This window comes from Desmodus rotundus, unplaced genomic scaffold (assembly GCF_022682495.2).
Source record: "Desmodus rotundus isolate HL8 unplaced genomic scaffold, HLdesRot8A.1 manual_scaffold_233, whole genome shotgun sequence".
Classification (NCBI taxonomy): domain Eukaryota; kingdom Metazoa; phylum Chordata; class Mammalia; order Chiroptera; family Phyllostomidae; genus Desmodus; species Desmodus rotundus.
This window is the reverse complement of record NW_026527295.1, coordinates 39555-58044: the sequence shown is the minus strand read 5'-3', so window position 1 is coordinate 58044 and position 18490 is coordinate 39555. Positions and strand designations below refer to the sequence as shown.

The 18490-nt window shown below is 59.8% G+C and overlaps 2 protein-coding genes across 3 annotated transcripts; one reads left to right on the top strand and one right to left on the bottom strand.

Moving 5' to 3' along the window:
• The first annotated feature begins 1256 nt into the window (after positions 1-1256).
• On the top strand, positions 1257-9870 carry CBX2 (chromobox 2). Its single transcript, XM_024554039.3, has 5 exons — positions 1257-1394; positions 1475-1518; positions 2465-2530; positions 4763-4868; positions 5961-9870. The coding sequence occupies exons 1-5, from the start codon at positions 1323-1325 to the stop codon at positions 7269-7271; spliced, it is 1599 nt and encodes a 532-aa protein (XP_024409807.2). The 5' UTR covers positions 1257-1322; the 3' UTR covers positions 7272-9870.
• Positions 9871-15495: 5625 nt separating this feature from the next.
• Positions 15496-18334, bottom strand: CBX8 (chromobox 8). Of its 2 annotated transcripts, XM_024553921.4 has the most exons (6): positions 18189-18312; positions 17752-17795; positions 17497-17562; positions 17097-17163; positions 16949-16978; positions 15496-16643 (listed from the first exon to the last, which is right to left on the bottom strand). In XM_024553921.4, the coding sequence occupies exons 1-6, from the start codon at positions 18255-18257 to the stop codon at positions 15750-15752; spliced, it is 1170 nt and encodes a 389-aa protein (XP_024409689.2). In that variant the 5' UTR covers positions 18258-18312; the 3' UTR covers positions 15496-15749. The 2 variants fall into 2 exon arrangements, with proteins under 2 accessions (XP_024409689.2, XP_045046255.2); XM_045190320.2 differs by lacking the exon at positions 16949-16978 and having other exon boundaries at positions 18189-18334.
• Between the last annotated feature and the right edge of the window lie 156 nt (positions 18335-18490).

Here is an 18490-nt window from a genome sequence, read left to right as displayed (position 1 = left end):
ATAAATGTGGTTTCAATGACCAAAATTACATTGAGGCACAGTCTGCCGCAACGAGAAACGACTTTTTCATTTGCTCAACAGAGAAGTACTTTGCAGCTGCGTTCAAGGAAGACACGAGACCAGAAAGTGAATTTTCATCGAGTTAAATGGTATTGATGAGAAAAAAGGTAAGACTAATGTTTATCTCCTTTATTATCCGCCTGACTGCCTCACATTCCAGAGCTAAATGACTTAAGGGGGAATTGCTCAATGCAATACGGATCTTAACAGCAGAAAATAAAAGGGTGGCCTGACACCGAGGACCCCAAAAGGGAGTCTAACCTCCTTCCTGCCGGGAGCAATTGACCCAAATGATACAGATTTCCAAATCCTGGGGGGCCCACGACTTAGTCCTAGGTTAGAACAGCTGCCTGAAACCTCGCTCCCACCCCCACATTCATTTCATCAAAATCGTGAATCAAATTAAGGCGCAGTTCCTGTTCTCCCTACGTGTGTCCTGAAACTCGGGCTGGATTCCACTCTTCAGAGCTAAAAGAACACCAAGCAGCTCGTGTTTTCAGTTGATGCATTGTCCTCTCTCGCCTTTGGGGATAAAAAAAAAAGCCGGGCTGCTCTGTTTTTGCTTCCCTCCCTGCCCCCCGCAACCCCCCCCCCCCAAAGTACTTTGTCTCCCATTCCTTCCCCGCCCCCTGGCCCTTTTGCTCCCGCGCAAAATAGGAGTGCTCGAGACCTAGTTCAAGACGGCGGAGGGCGGCTAGAGCCTGGCGCGCCCTACAGCAGCGCCCCTCGGAGGTGGGGGCAGGAAGCGATTGCCGCGCTCGGTCCCGACTTCCCCCTTCGGGCCAGAACAATGGCTTTTTTCCTGGAAAACGAAGTTAGGAGGAGGCTGGGGACACCCCGGGGTCTAAGCAGGACTCAGCGGACGACTTCTCAGGTCCGAAGCCGCGCGGCGCGCCCCTCCCCCGCAAACACCCCCAGACTACGAACACAGCTCCTTCGCCGCGCCCGGAGATTCCCCAGGCCCGGTGCCCAACACCCGAAGCCCAGCCCAGCTTAGGACCCCGCGCAGACCCCGAGCGCTTGTATGAAGCCGAACCCGCGGCAAACAATGCGCGCCCCGCCCCATGCCCCGCCCCCACGCGCTCATTGGCCGGCGCCAGATTGGACGGCCCGCCGAGGCGCTGCGCGGCGCGGAGACAGGGCGCTGCAGCGGTGCGCGTGCGCGGGGCGGACCCTGCGTGGGCGGGGGCGGTGCTTTGTGTGCGGCGGCTGTGCGGGGAGCGGCGGGCGCCGCTATCGGGCGGGCGGGAGCGCGCGGCAGCATGGAGGAGCTGAGCAGCGTGGGCGAGCAGGTCTTCGCCGCCGAGTGCATCCTGAGCAAGCGGCTCCGCAAGGTGCGTATGGCCCGGCCCGCCCCGGCGCGCCCCGCGCCCTCCTGCCCGTCCCTGCTCACGCGCCTCCTCTCTCCCGGCAGGGCAAGCTGGAGTACCTGGTCAAGTGGCGTGGCTGGTCTTCCAAGTGAGTCCCCAACAATGCGGCGCCCGGCTTCCCGCCCGCGCCTCTCGACCTTGGGGAGGGGGTGATCCTGGGACGCAGAGTCGCCAGGGAGCGGGAAGGAGGGCGTCCGTGCATTGCGCGGGAAGTTCGCGTGGTCCCTGGGGGCTCCTCCGGCCGTGCGGGGAGGGGGCGCCCAGGCTGCGCGGGGTTGCCCTTTGTTTACAAACCCGGGGGGTGCGGGGCTGCCGGCCTCCCGTTCGGGTCGAGGCCCAAACCGCTCCCGGAGCCCCCAGCCCGCTTCCCTCCTGCGCCCATTTGTTGCATGCGCCCCCTCCCCGCCTCACCCCTCCCCGCACTCGCGAGACCCCCTCCTCCTGTCCATATTTTCCCCGCTGTAACCTGAGCTGTCTATTGATGAATGTAGGGCTTTCTTTTTTTTTTTTTTCCTTTAATGGGAGGGAGGGAACTTGGCATTCCGGAGGGGACTCTGTTTACAGTCGCTTGCGAAGACCCGTTTCCCCTTTTCTTCCAGGGCCGCACTCTTCTTTGCTTTCCCCTCCCGGTGCTCCGGCCCGCGCTTGCCCGGGTGCCAGCCACGTTCTTAATCTTTGGGCTGCGTTTCTCTGTGCCCCTCAGCCTCCCCCTCCCAGCATCCGGGACAGCCTTCCCTTCCCTCTCTGGCTCCGGGCCAGGGTTTGGGGGCTTCCCTCTGCCACTTTCCATTTTGTTGGGATTTGTTTTCCTCCCAGGGGGAGACTGTGAGCCCTCCTGAGGTCGTGTGTTAATTGGGGGCTTGAGGTAACGATTTCCCTGTGAGTTTAAAGATAAGATGCTGCTGGCTAGAGGGCCGTCTCTGGGAGCTCATCCTGGGTGTGAGTGCGACCTTTGGCAACTCGGCCATCAGCAGGGATTGGCTTCCTTCTGGAGTGGCTGCTGTTCCACTAGGACCTGCTCTTTGCTTTTCCAGACACAACAGCTGGGAGCCGGAGGAGAATATCCTGGACCCGCGGCTGCTCCTGGCCTTCCAGAAGAAGTGAGAGAGGGACAGCAGTGGGGGAAGGGGGTGCTGTTGGGGGGAGGGCGGGGGCTGTCACACATTCATGAGGGATGGTGCTGGCATACCTGGGTCCTGGGCTTGGGCTGTGGTCTGAGGTCCCATAGCAGCTGACCCAGGGCCTGGAGGAGCCTCCCTTTTCCCTGGGCTGGCCTGGGCTGTGTGTGTCTAGACCTAAGGAGTTGCTGGACGGGGCTGCTTTTTGGTCTTTCTGAGAGCTGCACTTGCCGGGATGAACCTCTCTGATTCCTTCATGAAAAATTCTGGTTTCTGCAAATGGGACTGATAAAAACTAAGGCATCAGGTTTGCCACAAGGGTGCTGTTGAGCAAGAGAAGGCTCAGAGAGGGCGCTGGCATGCACAGCACAGCGTTGGGCCTGTGGTGGCATCTGTACCGACAGTGGTTGTCCTGTGGGCTGCAAAGCAGAGGGTCCTGAATGAGCACCACGGCAGCCCCTGGCTGGTCTCAGGAGCCAGATTTGCTAATGTGATTCTAAATGGCCAGAGTTTTATTTCATTTGCATTTGTGGGGTTTTTTTTTTAAATTTATTTTTGGAAAATGGGGGAGGGAGAGAAACATTGATTTGCAAGAGAAACAATCAGTTGCCTCTAGCCCTTACCCCAACTGGGGACCTGGCCCTCGACCCAGGCATGTGCCCTGATCAGGAATTGATTGAACCAGCGACCTTTCGGTTCGCAGGCTGGCACTCAATCCACTGAGTCACGTCAGCCAGGGCACTTATGTAATTCTAGACATCATTTGTGTTTTTAGGTAGGAAACGGGTTAAGAGATACTCAAGGTATGAGGAAACGGTGGTGAGCAGCTGGCAATGGATGGGTCGCCCCACTCGGGCCCCAGAGGCCAGAGGCGCTGTTCTGGAGCGTGCCCGGCAGGGGAAGGTGTGGGCAGAGACAGCTAAATTAGTTGCTCAAACACTGTCCCTGGTGGGGTCAGTCTGGCCAGCCGTTTCTCTCGGGGCTGAAGCTGTGTCCCTGCTTGCTGTGTAGCAGGACGCTTCGGGTCTCCTCAGAGGGCTGTGCCACCGGTGTGAAAATAAGGGCGGTCTTCTGGCAGGGCGCAAACGGGAGGTGAGCCTAGGCTTGCCTGTGCCTAAGAGAAGCTTGGCAGCCTCCCTCACTGTCTGCTGCCTAAGCTGTCACTCGGGTCTAGGGAGCCTGTGCTGGCTTCACTTTGGGTTACAGTGCCACAGACAAGAACCGGGCTGGCAAAAGTCTCAGAGGCGGAGGAGTTAGAGCCACGGGGTGGTCTGGATTACATCCTGGGGGAGAGAAAACTGGGAAGGCAGAGGCTCTCCTTTCTCCCGTGAGCCAGAAAGATCCCACTGGAAACTGGGAGCTGGCGGTGGTTTGCTTGGTGTGGGGGTGTGACCTTGGCCAGGAAGGAGAGTCTGGGCTGCAGGGAGGGGACCCAGGGGGCACTGCTGTCCTCTTGGGAGACAGGTTGGGCTGCTTTGGAGGGTCGGGTCTGTCCGGTTGTGCTAATTGGATTCTCTAAGAGATCCCCTTCCAGGTCCCAGTGAGATGACGGGCGCCCGCTTTAATTATCGGAAACTCCTCTGTGTAGGTCCTCTCTCCAGGTGGGCAGGCTGCCTCTAGGGTGGACTGCAGAGCCTCTCCTGGCCCTGTGGCCCCTGTGGAGCCCCTCCAGCACTTTGCTAGAGTGGTTTGGGAACAGGGGGGTCTTAGAAGAGAGACCGGGACAGGACTGCAGGCCTGGGCACCAGCCCCGGGGAGGCTGGAGTGTGGAGCCAGATTGAAGCCGAGGTTCCCTGTGCTCCTCGAACCAGAGGGATTTTGTATAGGCATTGGGGGCAGGGGACGGGGGCAGGTCCTCACTCCCAGCCCTGGACTCCAAGTGTGAAATGAGGGGATTGCTCCACATGGCCACCCAGACTCCTCAGGATATTCTAGAACTCCCACAAAACGTTCTGCCTGGGGAAGGTGGCCTGGATTAGCACTGGGTGGTTCTAGGTGGAGTTGGAGAAACCTGGAGACATGTTTCCTGGGTGTGCTTGAATTTCTTTGACTTGTCTTTACCTGACGCAGATGAAGTAGACACACGTACAGACGTTCGGGACCTGCAGAGGCGCAGGCCGGGCTGGCGTGTCAGGGGGGTGGGGGTGGTTGAAGCTCTGGGGTTCCGTGTGGTGGGAGGGAGGGTCAGTGACCCTGACTGGTGACTGTCTGCAGGGAACACGAGAAGGAGGTGCAGAACCGGAAGAGAGGCAAGCGGCCCCGGGGCAGGCCGAGGAAGCACACGGTGATGTCCTCCTGTGGCCGGCACTCCAAGCTCAAGGTGGGTGGGGGTGACCCTGATTCGGCAGCTTGCCTTCCAGCACTCAGGGCAGGGTAGAGGGCGGAGGGCTTTGGGGAATGAGGCCCTGGCCTCTGACTCAGTCCTTGCCGCCCCTCAGTCTTCTGCCGGGGGCAAGAGGGAGGCAAAAACAAGCTTGGAGCCCCTCCACCCTGAGCTGGCGTCCTGTTCTTTGCCGTCCGTCCTGCTCTCCTTTCTGCTGGAGAGCAAATCCTACTGGGCGGCTGACCGTTTTTCTTCGTCACTCACCGTGGCTTATGGGGGACAGGAAGCATGCACACAGGAGGTGCTCCGGTTTGCCAAGTAGATGCAGCTAACTGGGCAGCCCCCAGGTCCCCCACCTGGAGCCCATGGTACTGCCCCCTCCCAACAGTTCAGAGCAGCAGAGGCTCTGAGGGCACTCACCCAGGACCCTAAAACCACATTTTGTGGCCAAGAGCACGGTCACTTCCGTAAAACCTTCTGGGAGGTTGGAAGAGCCCTGCATTCGGTCCTGTTGGCTGGTCAGCAGCCAGCAGCACGGGGACCTGAGAAATAGGAGGGTGTCCTTAGCTCTCCGGGGGCACCCTGGAGGCGGGGGGACAGGGGTTGGTGTTCTGTGTGTGGGAGGCTCCAGGGGTCGGATTTGGAAATGGAGAGATGGGAACCAGCGCCCGGCTGCTGTAGGTCACAGAGCCCTGCACCTGCTTCCATTCGACTCTCCGCATTGGGGGCGTGTAGATGGCGCTGCTCCGAGTTTCCCTTCTGGAATTGTCTGCGGGGGGCTGCAGCTTGGGGCCCCCCAAAAGATAACAGGGTCCGGGTGCTGCTCTCTGATGCTCTGACTTCATTGCGTGGACTCTGCTGGTTTTTCTTTGTTCTGCTTTTAACTGCATTTCATGGAAACTGATTAGGGACCTTATACATCTTTCCTGGACCAAAGGGGCGAGAAGCCGCTCCCTGCTGGCTGCCTCTAGTCTGGAAGCCATGGGGGGGCTGGCTTCCACGGGCCTGACACCCCTTGGGAAAAGTGTGGGTTCTGGACTCTGGGGGCCAGACCATGGAAGGGGTGACACCTTCCCTTTGTCTTTGCAGGAAACTGACACCACCTCCAAGTGCAAGTCCAGCAGCTCCTCCTCGTCCTCCACGTCTTCCTCGTCGTCCTCAGATGAAGACGACGACAGCGACTTAGACGCCAAGAGGGGTCCCAGGAGCCGTGAAACCCACCCAGTGCCTCAGAAGAAGGCCCAGATTCTGGTGGCTAAGCCCGAACTGAAGGACCCCATCCGGAAGAAGCGGGGCCGCAAGCCCCTGCCCCCAGAGCAGAAGGCGGCCCGGAGACCCGTGAGCCTGGCCAGGGTGCTAAAGACCGCCCGGAAGGACCTGGGGGCGCCAGCCAGCAAGCTGCCCACTCCGCTCAGCGCCCCTGTGGCCGGCCTGGCAGCGCTGAAGGCCCACGCCAAGGAGGCGTGTGGCGGCCCCAGCACCATGGCCACCCCGGAGAACCTGGCCGGCCTGATGAAGGGCGTGGCGGGCAGCCCCGGCCGGGGCGGCGTCAGCTGGCAGAGCTCCATCGTGCACTACATGAACCGCGTGAGCCAGAGCCAGGCCGCGGCCGCCAGCAGGCTGGCTCTCAAAGCCCAGGCCGCCAGCAAGTGCAGCCTCGGGCTGGACCTCAAGGTGAGGACGCAGAAGGGGGAGCTGGGGTTCAGTCCCCCGGGAAGCAAAGCCCTAAAGGCCCCCAGCAGCGGGGCAGTGGAGCAGAAAGGGGGGAACGCAGTGGGGCCCCCACACGTCCATGGAGGCAGCAAGGTCCCTGCCAGTTGCCTGAGCCCCCAGCCTGCACCCACCCAGGAGCTGAGCCTCCAGGTCTTAGACTTGCAGAGTGTCAAGAATGGCGCGCCAGGGGTGGGCATGGTCGCCCGCCACGCCACAGCCAGCAAGGGCGTCCCTGCCACCATGCCAGGCACTGGGAGAGGGGCAGGGGCCAGTGCCACTGGGGGCAATGGGGCTGGCGTGCTGACAGACACCAGCAAGAGTGAGAAGCTGGCCTCCAGGGCTGCAGCTCTGCCCACCCCTGCAGGCAAGAGGGACTGTGTCAAGGGCAGTGTGGCCCCTGGAGGGCAGGAGGGGCCCAGGGCCCAGGGTGACCCCCGCAAGGCAGCTGCGCTGCTGGAGCTGAGCACTGGCGAGGAGAACAGCAGCTCCGACTCAGACCCCGACTCAACCTCACCGCCCGGCGCCAAGCAGAACCTGTCTGTGTCTGTGCAGACCAGCCAGGACTGGAAGCCCACCCGCAGCCTCATTGAGCATGTCTTTGTCACCGATGTCACTGCCAACCTCATCACTGTCACGGTGAAGGAATCCCCCACCAGCGTGGGCTTCTTCAACCTGAGGCACTACTGACCCCATGACCGCCACCACCAGGGCCTCCCCTGCCCGTCTCTGGCCTCTAGTCTGCTCCAGAGTGGCCGCACCCCATACTGTCTCCAGGGGCCAGGTGGCTTTGAAAGGCAGGCTTGGAAGGCCTCCTCCCGGACCCCAGCCCTGCCTGTGATGTCGGGCCAGGGTGGCACCTTGATGCCTTGCCAGGGCCTGACCCGGCCCCACTCCTACCTCTGGGCCTTTGCTTCCCACTGGCCTCAGGGAGTCTGGGCAGCTGCCTGGGGCCAAGCCAAACCTCACACTCCCTGCTTGCCTGCCTGCAGGGCAATGGGGTCAGCGTTTCTCCTGGTGCAGAGTGGCTGTTCTGCCCGCTGGTGGTGACCGTGTATTGGGGGTTGGATGGGGGGCAGGGGAGCCCAGCCAGGCCTCACTGGTCCGAACCCCCCTTTGGAGCTGCCTGAGCTGGCATAGGTGAGGGGACTTGCTGTCTCTGTCCTCCCCCACTGGCAGCTGAGGGCTGTGGCCTTAATGTAAAAAGACAGGTCTTGAAGTGGAGGTGTGGTGGCTGGGAACCCAAGAGGTGGATTTTGATGCTGTCTGACCCTGGTTCAGACTGACAGCTGCAGGCCCTGGACGCTGACGCAGAAGTTCTGCCAGGCCAGGAGGGCCCATCCCAGAGCTGTTCGATCTGATCATCCTCAGTTCAGGGGACAGGAGGAGTAGGTGTTACTGTGGCTGCCTCCCTGCCAGCCAGCCCGGGCAAGGACCACCATGGCCCCACACACTGTCCCTGCCCACTGGTGCTGCGGGGCTTGCCCTGTCCCCATTCTTGGAGAGGTGCCACCTTCCCTGACAATCCCCCCACTTCCGGGGCTTTGTGTCCTTCCCAGCTGAGAAGTTGGCTCCCTGTCCTGTTTGGGGAGTGGGACAAAATCAGTGGTCTGCCTGGCCAGGAGCCCCAAGAAAGGCCAGATCTGCTACTACCCCCCTCCCCTCCAGCTGGCTGCACTGGGGCACTGCCTCATGCAGTGACCAGCATCAGAGTTGGGGGCAGAGAGATGGGTCACCTTGGGAAACCACTGGGTATTTATAAAGCCAAAAAGAAGTAGGGCTTTGGGGGACTCTGTCCAGTTATTGGTTACAGTTGGCCAGCTGGGGTGGGGCTCTTCCTTTATCCCCATGGCCTTGACCGCAGGGGAGAGGGGCCCAGACTCATTTAGTGGGCTGTGGTCTCCCAGGGCTGGGCCTCTCCACCTGCAGGGCCCCTGCCCCTTACCTCCATGCCAAATAGGAAGCATGGCTTTTCTGTGGCTGAATCACTTGCAACAGTGTGCCTTTGGGGACAGCCTGTGTCCGGGAACTCACTGAGGGGCACCCACATGAAGTTCCTGGGTCTCACGGGTGGTCACCATGCTGGCCGTGGCAGGAATGGCGCTCACAGCCTCTGAGTTCCGCAGCCCCTCCCCTGTCTGTCACCCCTCTGCCTTAGAAGCTGCAGCTCCCTCCAGGCCTGTGGGTGACCTTGGGCTTCCAGGGGCTGTGGGCTGATGTCATCACCAGCAGCCAGGTCTCTGAAAACGACTTGGTGCCTTCTGTTTACCAGCCGTTTCAATCCCAAAGTTTGAGCCCGCGAAGCCCTGACTCCCAGCCACTTTGCCTTCTCCCCGTGTTGTGTGTTTTTCTTGGTGCTTGGGACTCGGGGCGGTTTGTGTTTAAATGGGAGCGTGTGCAGGTGTGACAGCCTTTGCTGGGGTCGGACTGCACGCGTGGAGCTGGCCGTCACGTTTACCAATAAACGAAATCCTTTCATTTGCTGCTACGTGTCCGCACGTGTCTGGGCCTTGGCCACGGACCTGACCTGAGGCTGCCCCAGGGTGTGTTCTGCGGGGTCCCCGCCACACCGGCTGTCACTGCACATTGGGTGCTTCAGTCCCATGGGTCTTTCCGTTTGTCTCTGCACCTGATAGGAGAAAGTGGCCTGTCGGTCCTCTTCAGAGTGTTTGGCGTATTTTATATATATATATATTTTTGGTACCAAAAAGAGTGTTCTTTGTTTCGGACACACTCAAAAATTCTGACCTAAGATGGTTCTGGGCCTAGCTAAAGGTTTCCTTAGGGTGGGGAGTGTTGGGGGTGGGCTGGGGCTTTGGACCTGTGCCAATTACTGGCTTGACTTGTTTTTTCATTAAAAAAAAAAAAAAAGACAAACCAAATTCCTTATGTATACCACTTCTAATTGCTTTAAACTGTGGCTGTTGGCTTACAAGAACAAAAGTGGACACTTGCCCTGGGGAACCCAAGGCCTCTGCTGGGACAGGACAGCAGCCCAGCCCCCACATGCAAACAGGACCGACCGCCAGAGGAAATGCTTCCCCCAGGAAGCCCGCCGCAGCATGGGGGCAGGGGATGGGAGGAGGGGAGAGGTAGTGCCTAGATGACCCGATTTTTGTTCATGTGCATCTAAACTGCATTTCCTAGTATTTTTGGAAAACTAACACTAGCAGTAGGTTGCAGATTTTCAGACCGATGGTAATTTATTTTGCAGGGGAAAGACATTGGCAAATGTGAGAGAAGACTTGTCTCTTGAGCTTTTAGTACACCAATAAATACTTTTCTGTAACCTGCCAGCTTGCTGTGTGTCTTGAGTGGTGCCTGGAAACACAAGTCCCTTCACTTGCCCTTTTCTTGAAGGAAAAAGGCTTCCGCACGACTGAGCCACTTTCCTGGGGTGCGGAAGAACATTTTTTCCTAAGCGAAGGTGTGGGTTGGTGCTACTGGCTTCCAGTGGGTAGAGGCCCGGGATGCTGTAATACATCATAGATTCGCTTGGAGACCTCCCAGAGACTGACTGAGGTTCAAACAACCCGAAATTCCTCCCCTCTCCCCAGAACCCAAAGATCCTGTGGTGGAAAGCCACTCGACCCCTGGAATCCTCCGCATGTGGTAACACTTTAGAAGGACGCAGCTATAAAATTCCAGGGGAGTTGCTGCAGAGCGCAAGAAGCTGTATCTTCCGGGCTACTGCCACGCCTAAACCGTGGCTCAGGATAGAGATGATTGGCTTACAAAATAACCGCCCCTGGTCCTTTAAGTTCTGCATCACCCTCCGCATGAATTTATTCATGCACTTCAGCCTCCAGGGAGAATCAGCGCCCTTTGAAGTGAAGTTGGGCCTAGATGTTGGCCGCCACCGGTTGGAAGCTAGTTGGGGCGGAAGGCCTGAATGTTTTAGTTCAGGGGGAGGTTCTCGCTGCAGCTAGAAATGCAGCCCCAGCTCTGTGAACTGGAGAACAAATTCTTGCCGAGAAGGCTGCTGGCCTGTTTTCTTTGTTGCGCCTTCGAAGGCTGGAGCTGTTTTGTTTGGAGAAGGCGGGCAGGGACACCCCCTGCCCTCCTGTCTTGGGGTGTTTGAGTGCAGCAGAAAGGTGTTGGGGATGGGCCAGGAAGGAGCAGGCTAGCGGAGTTGGGGTGGCGCTGTCTGCCGCCCCTTGCCCCCCATCCCCAGGGCGAACCAGGCTCTCCTGGGAGTAATTTCTACAGAGCCTAGGCCAGACGGGTGCGGGCCCTGGTCCACGGCGGCCTTTGTTAGTTTTATGCGCTGCCGATCTAATTGCTTAATCCACCGCCTTCCCACAAGAACCGGCCTGGCTGCCAAGGGGCCCAACCCGGCCAGAGGGCTCAGCCTCCAGCCGCCCCCTAGCCCCACCCCCGCCCCCGCCCCGGTTCAGTCCGAAAGCGCCTGGCACGATCGGTGCATCCAGCTCCACGACGGGGATCCGGCCGACTGGGCACGGCCTTCCTCCCCTCCACGTTACTGGCTCGAGGGCCTGGCTGCAGGGAGGGCGCCGAGGGGGTGCCCGCTCTAGCATGCCCTTGGGTAGGGGAGAGGAGGTGTTCCCCGCTCCTTTCGGGACCCGGAGAGACAGGGGCCGGCCGCGGAGGGGGGGGCGGGGCACTGGGGAAAGGGACTGAGACCATCGCCTCTAGAGGGCGCGCGCGCCCCACCAACTGCGGGCCGCGGCGCTTTGGACGCGCGGGCAAGTTCCCTACTCCTGGCTCTGAGCTGCCCGGGGGAACTGAATTGCACGACCCGCACCCTAACAACCCCGAGAAGCCCCCAAACAGCCTCTGTCTCTGAAGTCTCTGGAAGAAAACCCTGGCCACAGCCCACGGCCTCTTTCCTGGTGTCCAGAGTCCCCCGAGGCTGGACGCCCGCGGTGGAGCCCCGGCAAGCACTGAGCGCCCCGGTCTCGGGCTCCAGCTGGGTCCAAGGCCTCCCCCGGGCCTGGAGGACTTTTCAGCGAGAAGAGGAAATGAGAGTGAGCCCCCAGGGTGCTGGGCAGGACGGTCCGCCGTCGGGTCTTTCGTGCCCAGCGCAGGGCCTCGACGAGGGTCCCTGCGCTGGAAGCATCGAAGGAGCAGAAAAGGTGCCATACCCGACGGTCTCGGAAAAGCCATAAACATTTCAGTTCAACCAGCGTGTGTGCTGGGCCAGGCTCCGTGCTGGCAGCGGCTGCTCAAGTCAGCTCTGCGCTCCTGGGGGCAGGGGAGCGCCCCGCGCGGGGTGGCACCGCCGCCTGAGGCCTCCACACCTGGGCGTTTTCCCGGAGAATCTGCCCAGGGAACGGAACCCCGGGGTAGGAGCCCCCAATCAAAGTCAGGGTTGGTGGTGGCCAGCCAACCGGGAAAGGGCGCTGCCGTCGGCGCCTTCCATCTGCCGAAGCACAGCCCACTGCGCCGCCCCAACGCCCAGGCGCCCACACCGGAGAGAGTCTCGGCAGAAGAGCAGCCCCCCTCGGTTTGGGGGCTGCTGTCCTGCTGCGACTCTCACAAGACCACCCCACTCCACCCTCGCCCGCTGACTGTGTTGGGGCGGGCGTGGACCCCTCACGTCCGAAGGGCACTCAACGCTCTGCGGCCCGCACCGTGGAGTCTGGCGCTCCCTCCCTCCCGGGTCCTCCCGCTCTGGTCACTGAACTGGGGGAAGGTGGCGGGGAAAGCTCCACCAAGGCCCGGGTCGTAACTGGTTGGCCAAGGTTAGGAGACGCGGGGGAAGAACGCGTGCCCACAGCCCTCCCTTGGAACTCTGTTAGTGCGCCCAGATCTGGGCTTCTTCGTGGGGCGGCATCTACGGGGGGTATGGGGGTGGAATTGGGTTCCGCGCCGCAGCCACTTTGGGGATCCCGAGGGCGACTCTTCCGCGCAGTTTTCACAACCCCGCCCCCACGAGGGCCAGTAAGGGCCCAGCATTCCCAGCCCCCACCCTGCGTTCTAGTCTCTCCCGGGCCTGTCTCGCCCAACATTGGACGCTCCGGCCCCTAAGAAGACCAGGGACAGAGAGGCTGTGGGGGCTCGCGAGGGGTGCGGGGCTGCGCCGCGGCAGCTCCGGGTTCACTAATCACATCAGCTCGCTCTGCGCCAGCTCCGAGCAGCCAGTTGCCTAGCAATACCCGCGAATTCAATTCCTCAATCAATAGGCGCGAGGCGCTGCATTTCGGGGGGTGCTGGCGAGGCCGGGTGGGTCTGGGGAGCGGGTCCCACGACAGTACTGGGGAGCAGGCTGGGGCGCCTGGGGAGCGCGGCTGCAGGGAACCCGGGCCTCGAGGACCAGTGGCTTCGGGCCTGGGGGTAGGACTCGCTGTGGGGGTCCCGCCAGACCAAAGGGGAGCGCAGAGGTCACGCCTATTCTCCTGGTGCCCCCGAATTCTGCTCGGTCCCAGAGAAGTTCAGTAGGTAGGAGAAGAAAGCCGCCACCTACCCCCTGGAGGGAAGGAGGGCCATACCCTGCTCCCTCCCAAGCCCCCCTCCCTCTCCCCCTAGTTGGAGCTCCCCCAGTTGGGGAAAGGGCCTTTGAGGGCTGGATGGTCCCAGGCTGTGGGAGGCGAGAGTGGGGGATGGGGTGGGTAATGAGAGAGGAGGAAAGGGTCCTCTCCTCCCGGGCGCCTCTTCCGTCTGCTCCAATGGGCAAAAAAAAAAAAAAAAAAAAAAGGAATAAAACAGACTCGTCTCTATTTACAAAGTATATATTTAAACACGTAAAAAGCGGTATTGGATACAGACATTCACGACCGCAGAAGATAGGTACCGAGGTTTTTACTCTTGAGCGGAGGCGGAGATCGATTCAAGATTTGTAAAAATCTTAGACTTAAATAAACCCAACATGTCCGGCGCGGTTGCAGACTTCCAGCCACGCGCCCCGGGCCCCTGCCCACCCCACCCCCCAGGTCAGCGTCGCAAGAGCGAGCGAGGGAGACACACACGCCACGGACAGAGGGCAGGACAGGGGGGCGGTGGGGGCAGAACCAGGCTACCCGGAGGAAGGTGGGAGGAAGGTCGGAGGGAAGGTCAGGGCGAAGTCAGCCGAAAGGGAGGGAAGGAGGGAGGGCCGGCGGCAGCCAGGTAGCGTCCCCGAGTCACCGTCCCCTCGACAACACACAGGTCCCTTCCATGAAGTTTTCCTCTGAAAATAGCGTCGACATTTAAATAGATACACTCAGTCAACGGCGCTTCTTTATACAAAGGCTAAAATACCAGTTTTACAAATGTGAGCAGATAAAAATCCCCATTCCGGGGGCTTCTCTTTATAGGCGCAGTTGAATATTCAAAAACAAACAAAATCGTGTACTACACCGGTTCGCTCCTTTTCACCCCCTCTCGGTAAAGGCAAGAAAGTCTGGAGGGGAGAGAGGCGGAGAGGCCGGAGGAGGGAGTACAGAAGTGAGGAGGGCGACGAGGCTGGGGGTCCCGCCCTGACCCCGCAACGAGCCGCGAACGCCCCCTCGGTCCCGGCTCCCCGTCTGGCTCGCCCCGAGTCTGTGCTTCCTCCAGCGCTTGGAGTCCCCACGCCCCTCCCTCGACGAGCACTGGGAAGTTGCATCTCCTCTGGCCCTTTAAGGGCGGGGAGGCCGCAGATCAGTCCTCGAAGGGAGGGAGGAAACAGATTTGTGCTTTTGAGTCAAGCGGGGCGCACGTTCTGCGTCCCTGGAGCGCAGCGTGGTCGTGAGCTGGCCGGGGCCGGGGCGCCCAGGACCCGCCGGCCGCTGCGCAGGGCCTCCCCCGCCGCGGCCGTCCCTTCTCCAACCCCCGCTCCTCCCCCTTTGGCGGAGTTTGAAGTCGAGTTCAAGTAGAGAACACTCCGCGAGTCGAAAAGGCCTATAAATTATAGCTTTTGCTTTTAAGAAGGAGGGGGGAGTGAGGTAAAAGCAAAAGTTCTGATGCGCATTCTTGGATGAAAACCTCGCCTGTTCCTCCCTCCCCTCGCCCCGCGGAGCCGCCGGGATGCGAGTCCTGCCCGGCTCCCAGCCCCGGGCCCAGCCCCTCCTCCGCGCTCTCGCAGCCAGGCCGCGTCCAGGGCCGCGGCGCGAAGCCCCGCTGCAGCCGCCCCCGCCGCCGCCGCTGCGCCGCCCTCCGTGGGTCCGCAGGGTGGGCCTGTCTGGCCGTGCGTCCGTCTGGGAGCTGGCGGCCCGCCCTCCGCACGGGAGGGCGGCGAGTCCAACGCTTCCTGGGAGATGGGGGCCACCGTCTCCGCTCCTGGCGCAGCTAGCGGACGCGAAAGGAAAGGTCCACCCCCAGACACTTCTCTCGGAACAACTGTCTCCAGTTCTGGCCACTGACATGCAATCCTCCCAATTTATCCTGGCATTTCGGGAATGTAAACAGATTCGCTGGGTTTCTTTTCTTTCTGTGGAGTAAAGAAAGGAATGGAGGGAACTGGGAGGTTTTATCCACATGACTGACACGCACACGATCTGATCTGCGTGTGTAACACACATCTCTCTAAAGTGCATTTCCTCGTGTGGTCCTGGGGGAAGGCGGCTGATCCCCACCCACCCGCGACTTTTCACCTTCAAAATCACACGCAAAAATGATTCAAGTTAAGACTCTTTTCCCTCTTAACAGACTTCTTAATCTTAAAAAAAAAAAAGGGGGGGGGGGAGACTGACCCCACCCTCCTTTTTTCTGATTGGGGAGCCAACCTTTTGCTGGCCTGGCCGGCCAATGGGAAGAGAGAAAAAATCCGGTCCTGCCTTGGTTTCCAGGGGTCTGCCTTGGGGCTGTGGGAAAAGGGAGGAGGGGTGAGGTGGGCCGGCTGAGTCCCTCCAGACGCCACCAGAGGCCCACTATCCACGTCCCCAACCTCCCTAGTGCCCTGGGTAGCTGAGGGGTCCCTCCTGCCCCAAGTCAGCCTGTCTGCCCCAACTAAACCACACTGAGTCTCTCTCCTTGTTAAATAAAACAACTTCAAGAGTTGAAATATATATATTTAGATATTTTTTCTTAAATAACATATTTACATCTAATAGAAAATATAACTCTAGCGATAATCTTCCAACCAAAACTGAGGGAAGAAGGAGGAACGAAGGGACGGGCTATGTGGAGGTAGGGAGGGGCCAGCCAGAAGGCCGCCTCCCACCCAGAAATAAAAAGCATCATTTATGCCAAGTTTGCACTCTCACTGTCTTTCCTGCTCTCTTGTCATGGAATCACCCACCCAGCAATTCATCTTTTCTCTTTAAAAAAGCCTTGGTCCGTGTTACTTTCCTTAATGGTGACGGTCAAAAAGTTTGAGGTCACGTCGGTGACCACCACCTTCTCCAGGTTGGTCAGAGAAGGACTCCAGGATTCTTCCTCTGGGTCCCCCAGGATTCTGGCCACTGGGATCCTGGCGATGAGGGAGGGCCTTCCCCCCTGAGCCCCCATGTCCCGATACAAGCCTCCCACAGAGGTGGGGGTGCCTGAGCCATGTCGGACCCGGGGGCCACCAGGGTCCAGGGCACCCTGGCTTTTGGCCTCCAGGAAAGCGGCTCTGTGCTTTATGACCCTGGCGGGAAAGGTGTCCACAGCCAGTTTGCCTGTGGCCTCGGCCAGGCTGGGGCTGGCCACGCCACACTGAGCCAGGTCGGAGTCCTGCCTTCGGGCCAGCTGGATCACGCTGTGGCCAGCTGGGAACTTTCCTGCCCCTGAAGAGGCATCCTCCAGCTTCCTGTTCTTGAGGTAATCGCCCAGGCCATCACTGGGTTCTCCCAAGGGCCTCTGCGATGGGTCCAGGAGCTCCTTCCGGGGCTTGGGGCCTCTCTTCTTAGAGCTGTCCCCGGGCGAGCTGGGTTTGTCATCCACACGGCTGGCACCCCGGTCACGCTCCCGCTCCCTGTCACGGTCCCTCTCCCTCTCACGATCCCGGTCCCTGTCACGGTCCCGAGGGGGCTCCACACGGCAGGTGCTGCTGGTGCTGCTGCTGCTCCCCGGTGGGGACAAACCCATGTTCCGAAGGCCCTCACGGGCCCGGGAAGTGGAAGCCAGTTCCTGGGGTGAGCGGCCAGGGTAGGGGATCCGGATGCCCCGGGCAGAGTCACTTCGGAACTCGTAAGTTTTGGCCTTTGCCTTGGCCTGGGCCTGCAGAAGAGAAGTGGCATCAAGAGTGGAGCAGGGTCCTGCCCAGGCAACCCCAGGACCCCTCTTCCGGCCAGCCTCCCAGTTCACCCTCCACAGCCTCAGAATTTCTATGTGGGTGGGGGTGGGGCTGAGGGGTGGTGTGGTGGGGGAAGGGGTAAAGGGTTTGCTGGGAGCAGCCCTTTGTAGCAAGCACACTTTTTGTATTTGGTTATACGTCTATTTCAGGTAGCTAGGGGTGGGGTGGGTGGGAATTCTTGAATGGCTAAGGCCCCCCCCCAAGACACCCCTTAGGCACAGTTACTGACCTGGTCCACAGCCTGTCTGGGGACTCCCTCCTAGATTACAAATAAGCAAAGTGTGTGGACACCCCATTGGTTCACCAGCCCTCAGGGCCCCCATCCCACAAACTGACACAGCAACATTGCAATCCGCCATCGGACAAAGCCATCTTACCTTGAGGAGAAAGGTTTTGGGTTTGGGCCCTCGTTTTTTGGGGCCATAGAGCTCCATCTCTCGTTCCCTGGAGGAAGGAGGCGGGAAAGGGGGCATGTGAGTAGTGACACTGGATGGGACTCCAGTCCAGGCTGGAGAGAAGCCACCCCCCTCCCTGTCCCTAAGAGAGAAGCTGAGCAAGGTAGCTCAGCTGGCTAGGGCATCTTCCCAATATACTAAGGTTGCAGGTTCAATTCCTGGTCAGGGCACATACTAGAAGCAATGAATGCATAAATAAGTGGAATAACAAAAATCAATGTTTCTCTCTCTCTCCCCCTTCTCCCTTCCTCTCAATCTCTAAAATCAATAAATTAAGTAAATAAATAAATAAAAAGAAGCTGAGTCTTGGAAGAGCCTGTACCTTTCCTCAAAGGCTGCGAGCAGGCGAGCATCCAGGATGTTTTCCTCGGGCTCCCATGTGCTGTACCTAGAGGGAATCAGGAAGGAGTGGGCGTCGGTCCCGGGAGCAGGGAAAGAGCAGCGGGTGTGTGTGTGTGTGTGTCTGTAACTTTTCTTGTTGCATTGTATTGTATTTCAACATAAAGGGAAAAAAAAGAGGAAGAAAGAAACCTCCCGAATAACAGTCTGGGTTGAGAACTGCATATAACCTACTTACTTCTGTGACCAGCCCTTCCATTTCACGAGGTATTCCATGCGTCCCTGCGGATGCAAAGGGGAAAATATGTGTGTGCACGGGAGAAATGCCTGAGGAGGACACAAGAAATATATGCAAAAATGCATGCACCAAATGAATGCGTGAAATCCTATCGCGAAAGGCACGCGTCCACCCCCTGCACGCATAGCCCCCTGCACGAAACGCTGCACAAAGTGCATGCACCGGCATTCATCCCCCCACCCCGCCCCCCACCCATGCAATCTGTGCATCGCTGCAAGTCTAAGGAAAGCGCTTGGGCTCAGAGCCGCTGCCGCCGCCACGGCCGCGGCCGCTGATGGGACCTGGGGGAAGGGAAGCTGGGCTGCAGCAGGGGGAGGGAACCCGGGCCCAGAGGGGAGGGCTCGGCCGGCCTCGGCCCAAGACCCAGGGGCACCTACTTTCCGTATGCGCCGTTTCAGTAGGGCTTCGGCCGCGAACACCCGCTCCCCAACCGCTGAAAGCTCCATGTTGACTCGCCGCTTCCCCCCTTGGCTGCTACCAGGAGCAGAAAAGCAGCAGCCAGCGCACGACAGACCATAATACTCTCCCGCTGACGTCAGTTCTCCTCCCCCTCCCGCGCTCTCGCTCCCTCCCCGCCCCCTCCAGCTCTCGGTTTCCCCCCTCCCCTGCCGCCCAGCGCTTCCTCCCGCCCCACGTGTTGCTAACGTCGTTGCTAAAGCGGAGCGGACTGGGTCTGCTC